Source organism: Pollachius pollachius (assembly GCF_949987615.1).
Source record: "Pollachius pollachius genome assembly, chromosome: 9".
In the NCBI taxonomy this organism is placed as follows: Eukaryota; Metazoa; Chordata; class Actinopteri; order Gadiformes; family Gadidae; genus Pollachius; species Pollachius pollachius.
In genome coordinates, this window is record NC_136942.1 from 12187445 (window position 1) to 12193131 (window position 5687).

Below are 5687 nucleotides of genomic sequence, written 5' to 3' on the forward strand. Positions count from 1 at the left end.
TACCTAAACTACCATTACACCACGTTATATACCTAAACTACCACTGCATCACTTTATATACCTAAACTACCATTACACCACTTAATATACCTAAACTACCGTAAATCCCGTTGTATACCTTAACTACCACTACGCCCTGTTATGTACCTACACGACCACTACATAACGTTATGTACCTAAACTACCATTACACCACGTTATATACCTAAACTACCACTACACCACGCTATGTATCTAAACTATATCTAGGGTCATAGGTCATGTGTAGGGTCAAAGGTCATACCTAGGGTCCTCTCTTTCTTGTACCAGGAGCAGATGTTCTGGGCCACGGTCTCCAACGGCACCGTGGCAACCAATGAGGATGAGGCTGTGGAGCTGACCATGTACCGCCAGAGGAGCTCCGGAGCTGCTGCCTCAACGGGGGCAGAGGGGCCCCCTGGGCTCCAGGGGCCCCCTGGGGTCCAGGCAGCCCAGGAGGAAGAGGGAGCCAAGGGCGAAGAGACCCTGACCCAAGACCAGCTGGACCACGTGGAGAAAGGAGAGGGACCACATCTGAAAGAGGTTCTTACCTTTACACTGTAGAACCAACACATAGAGAGCTGAGGAGCATTGAGGAGAACGTTGAGGAGAACGTTGTTGAGGAAAACTTTGAGGAGAACTTTGAGGAGAACATTGAGGAGAACTTTGAGAATATTGAGGAGAACATTGAGAACATTGAGGAGATTGTTGAGGCGAACGTTGTTGAGGAGAACTTTGAGGAGAACATTGAGGAGAACATTGAGGAGAACATTGAGGAGAACGTGTTGAGGAGAACATTTAGGAGAACGTTGAGGAAAAGGTTGTTGAGGAGAACTTTAAGGAGGACTTTGAGGAGAACATGTAGGAGAACGTTGAGGAGAACGTTTAGAAGAACATGGTTGGGGAGAACATTGCTGAGGAGAACATGGCCGTTCAAATGTTTTCTACTCTGACCTTCAGATCCCAGCAAAACTGGGGGACAACCACCAGCTCTGCAACATCAAGGTGGGAGGCTTCTCCACTCCTAGATTCAAATGAATTCAATATGTTTGATCCTCTATTTACTTCATAACCTCTTTGTTTGTATATTATATCCTGTGCACATATTTCTGCAACAAAATGAATTCTGATTCAGATCTTCCTAATCAGTAGGAAGGAATAGCTCATGGTTAAGATGTAGACCTGCATGGTGGGATTCTGTCTGTTGTTTTTATTCCAGTGCTTTGGTGTTAGATGATGCTGTGGCTCTTCACCTGTGGTTGTATTGCAGTGTTGTGGTGTTAGATGTTGCTGTGGCTCTTCACCTGTGGATGTATTGCAGTGTTGTGGTGTTAGATGTTGCTGTAGGTCTTCACCTCTGGTTGAATTGCAGTGTTATGGTGTTAGATGTTGCTTTAGGTCTTCAACTGTGGTTGTATTGTAGTGTTATGTTGATGGGCCGTACGGAACGCCCACCAGACAGATATTTGCGTCGGAGCACGCTGTGCTGATCGGGGCAGGGATTGGCATCACCCCCTTCGCCTCCATCCTCCAAAGCATCATGTACAGGTGAGAGAACAGCCTTCAGAAACAGGTGAGAGAACAGCTTTCAGAAACAGCTGAGAGAAGAGCTTTCAGAAACAGCTGAGAGAAAAGCCTTTAAAAAGAGATGAGAGAACAGCCTTCAGAAACAGGTGAGAGAACAGCCTTCAGAAACAGGTTAGAGAACAACCTTTAGAAAAAGGTGAGAGAACAGCCTTCAGAAACAGGTGACAGAACAGCTTTCAGAAACAGGTGAGAGAACAGCCTTCAGAAACAGGTGAGAGAACAGCCTTTAGAAACAGGTGAGAGAACAGCCTTCACAAACAGGTGAGACAACAGCCTTCAGAAACCAGTTTTATCTCCAGTCTAACTCTAAACCTGTAGGTCCCCCCAGTCTAACTCTACCCTGTAGGTCTCTCCAGTCTAACGCTAACTCTGTAGGTCTCTCCAGTCTAACTTTAACCCTGTAGGTCTCTCCAGTCTATCTCTTACCCTGTAGGTCTCCCCAGTCTAACCCTGTAGGTCTCTCGAGTCTAACTCTTACCCTGTAGGTCTCTCCAGTCTAACTCTAGCCCTGTAGGTCTCTCCATTCTAACCCTTTAGCTCTCTCCAGTCTAAATCTAACCCTGTAGGTCTCTCGAGTCTACCTCTAACGCTGTAGGTGTCTCCAGTCTAACTTTAACCCTTTAGGTGTCTCCAGTCTATCTTTAACCCTTTAGGTCTCTCAAGTTTAACCCTGTAGGTCTCTCCAGTCTAACTTTAACCCTGTAGGTGTCTCCAGTCTAACTCTAACCCTGTAGGTGTCTCCAGTCTCATATCTCTGGTTTATTATTCTCAAGGTATCGGAGGAGGAAGCAGAATTGTCCGAACTGCAGCTACTCCTGGTGTGAAAACATAATAGACAGCGATATGAAGTTACGGAAGGTACAAATTCATAAATAAACAAATAAAATATCAATAAGTCAATTATTTATTTATATATTTTATTTTAGCTTGTCCAATTTGATTGCATGCTTTGCTTGTTGTCAGTTGATAAAAGTGTGTCTTCTGAACGACTGCTTGTTGTCTCTGTGGTGCAGGTGGACTTCATCTGGATCAACCGAGACCAGAAGTCCTTCGAGTGGTTTGTCAGTCTGCTCACTAAACTGGAGATGGACCAGGCTGACGAAGAGCCAGAAGGTGAGGAGAGAGAGACAGAGAGAGAGGGGGGAGGAAAGGTAGAGGGAGGGAGAGAGAGAGAGAGAGAGAGAGAGAGAGAGAGAGAGAGAGAGAGAGAGAGAGAGAGAGAGAGGATGGGAGGGAGACACAGAGAGAGTTTCTAACCACTTCATTATTTTTTGGGGGTTTATTTCCATCTCCTATAAAGCACTTTGAATAACAGTGGATATAAACAAAGTGTATGATTATCTTGCTTTCATTGTTGGTATTCTGTTCTGTTCATCATGGCTTCATGATTGGATGCATGTGATTGGTCAGGCCGCTTCTTGGAGATGCACATGTACATGACGTCAGCACTCAGCAAGAACGACATGAAGGCCATCGGCCTCCAGATGGCACTGGACCTGCTGGCCAAGAAGGAGAAGAGAGACTCCATCACTGGGCTGCAGACCAGGACCCAGCCCGGCCGACCTGACTGGGCCAAGGTAGCACACTGTACTGGTGGACCTTTACCTGTACTGGGGGACCAGTTCCTTATTCATGTGGAATCACTGTACTGGTCTCCTATACTTCACTATTCCAGCACAGATCACACCTTTAACTCTACCAACTAATCCAAGGATATACTTCTATATTATCTATCTATATTATCTATAGATGTATAATATACTTCTATTATATATATTATCATAATCATAAAGTGTATACAATATATCATACTCAAGCACAAAACCAAATATCATAAAATAAAATACATAATGTCATAAAATAAAAGTCAAACAATTGATTATCAAATGACAAAGGCAGTCGTTGATTTGGTCAGTGAAATGTTTTGTAAGTAGAAGAATGAGGACTATGTTCATATCTGAAAATGAATTAACTAATGATGAAACTAATGAACCCCTTAAGAGGCGTCTCAGTGTTATGTTAAGTTAGTCTGAGGTAAGGCTGAGGTTCTCAGTGTTAAGTTAATTGCAGGTTAACCTCCGGATCTCAGTGTTAAGTTAGTCGCAGGTTAGGCTGAGGTTCTCAGTGTTATGTTAAGCTAGTCTGAGGTTAACCTGAGGTTCTCAGTGTTAAGTTAGTCTGAGGTTAAGCTGAGGTTCTCAGTGTTAAGTTAATTGCAGGTTAACCTGAGGTTCTCAGTGTTCTGTTAGTCTAAGGGTAACCGGAGGTTCTCAGTGTTCTGTTAGTCTGAGGGTAACCTGAGGTTCTCAGTGTTCTGTTAGTCTGAGGGTAACCTGAGGATCTCAGTGTTAAGTTGGTCGCAGGTTAACCTGAGGTTCTCAGTGTTCTGTTAGTCTGAGGGTAAAGCTGAGGTTCTCAGTGTTCTGTTAGTCTGAGGGTAAACTGAGGTTCTCAGTGTTCTTTTAGTCTGAAGGTAACCTGAGGTTCCAACTGCAGGTGTTCCAGAAGGTGTCTGAGGAGAACAAGGGGAAGGTCCACGTGTTCTACTGCGGTGCTCCGGCGCTCGCCAAGACCATCAAGGCCCAGTGTGAGCACTTCGGGTTCCACTTCTACAAGGAGAACTTCTGAAGCACGCGCTGTTGTTCCTTCTTTTTGCGTGTGTTTTCCTTTCTGTGTGTGTGATTGTGTTTGTGTGTGTATGTGTGTGTGTGTGTGTGTGCGTGTGTGTGTGTGTGTGTGTGTATGTGTGTGTGTGTGTGTGTGTGTGTGCGCGTATGTGTGTTATACTTCTGCATGGAACCCTATCTTACACATGTATTTAACATAAAAAAGCGTATGCACAGGGTATATATCCATGGAAAGTGTGTACGATATGTTAGATATGGATGTGTGGCTGCCGATCAGTTTGTTTTGGTGATGTCTTGTGTTTAGTAAAGAGTAGGATGGGTTTAACCACTCAACTGGACTGTGAATCTCACAACAGAACTCTTTTCTCAACTGAACTTTATTCAACTGTAATGTACTTGATACCGAACAGAACTTTAACTCTGTGTCATAAACTGATCTTCATTCAACAGAACTCTATGTAACTGAACTTTAATAAATGTTGTTTTACTAAACAATGTATTCAATGTGCTTTGTTTAACTGAACTTTATTACACAGCACTTAAATCACAACAACATTCGATACTATGTTTCTCAAATCGTACTTTGACATTTACCACACCTTCTTTATTTAATTTAGAGGCATTCATGCATATTATATAATATATATTAACATAACCATCACAAAACATTTATATATAGCTATCGTGAAACAACCCAGTATAACGCGATCTTGTGCTCATGCTCACAAAAATGTATCTATTGAATCGTGTCCCAGAGCAATTGTCCGACTTTTTCATGCTACGAAATGCACCTGGAATGAGAGCTTTTCTCAGACGTTTTAGTGCAACACAGAACGACATTTATACCAATGCATTTCAATAGTTTTTTTTTTTTTCGACCACAGCCGTTAGCCTAAGGATCATACAATATACTGTCAAACTCTCAACATAAACAATTATTATTTAGATGTGTAATCCAAGGCATTTAATATTCCTAGCCTAAAGGTCCGGATGAGGCATGGAGCTATTAAAGGATGGAGGTCTAGCGGAAGGGGCGTGACTTACGAGCTCGACCTACTCGTTTCCATGACGAGGTTGCAGCTGAGCTGCTGTAAATTGTGTTGTTTTTGTCGTAAACTCGGTTCTGCTGGCTAGGAAGGTCCATGGGAAGAACTAATTACTGTAGACGTTCTCTCTTTTTATAAACATTCTCTGCTATTACTAATTACTATTACTAACTCAACACTGGTTCGGTTTGATATCACGTAATCATAATAAACCACCGCTAGAGATGAAGAAAAGATTATGATTAATAAAGGCACTGCGTTTCATCATTAATTAAGTTATTTGTAATTAAACGTGTGTGTGTGTGTGTGTGTACTGGGGAGCTGTTCTTTTGTTTGTCTCCATCGTTTTGTTTACGTGTCTTCACTTTGAAGTCTGGCAACCCCCGCCGTGGGCTGCCCGCCCCGTTAA

The 5687-nt window shown here is 43.0% G+C and overlaps 1 protein-coding gene across 1 annotated transcript in view; it reads left to right on the forward strand.

Moving 5' to 3' along the window:
- nox5 (NADPH oxidase, EF-hand calcium binding domain 5) overlaps nucleotides 1–4233 on the forward strand; it is a gene marked incomplete at both ends in the record, with an annotated part of 11269 nt that extends 7036 nt beyond the window's left edge. Inside the window, 7 exons of the mRNA XM_079743101.1 lie at nucleotides 310–561; nucleotides 979–1023; nucleotides 1442–1566; nucleotides 2379–2463; nucleotides 2619–2718; nucleotides 3016–3182; nucleotides 4102–4233. Coding sequence (XP_079599227.1) covers nucleotides 310–561; nucleotides 979–1023; nucleotides 1442–1566; nucleotides 2379–2463; nucleotides 2619–2718; nucleotides 3016–3182; nucleotides 4102–4233 — 906 coding nt within the window. The remainder of the gene's footprint in view (nucleotides 1–309; nucleotides 562–978; nucleotides 1024–1441; nucleotides 1567–2378; nucleotides 2464–2618; nucleotides 2719–3015; nucleotides 3183–4101) is intronic.
- Nucleotides 4234–5687: the final 1454 nt, after the last annotated feature.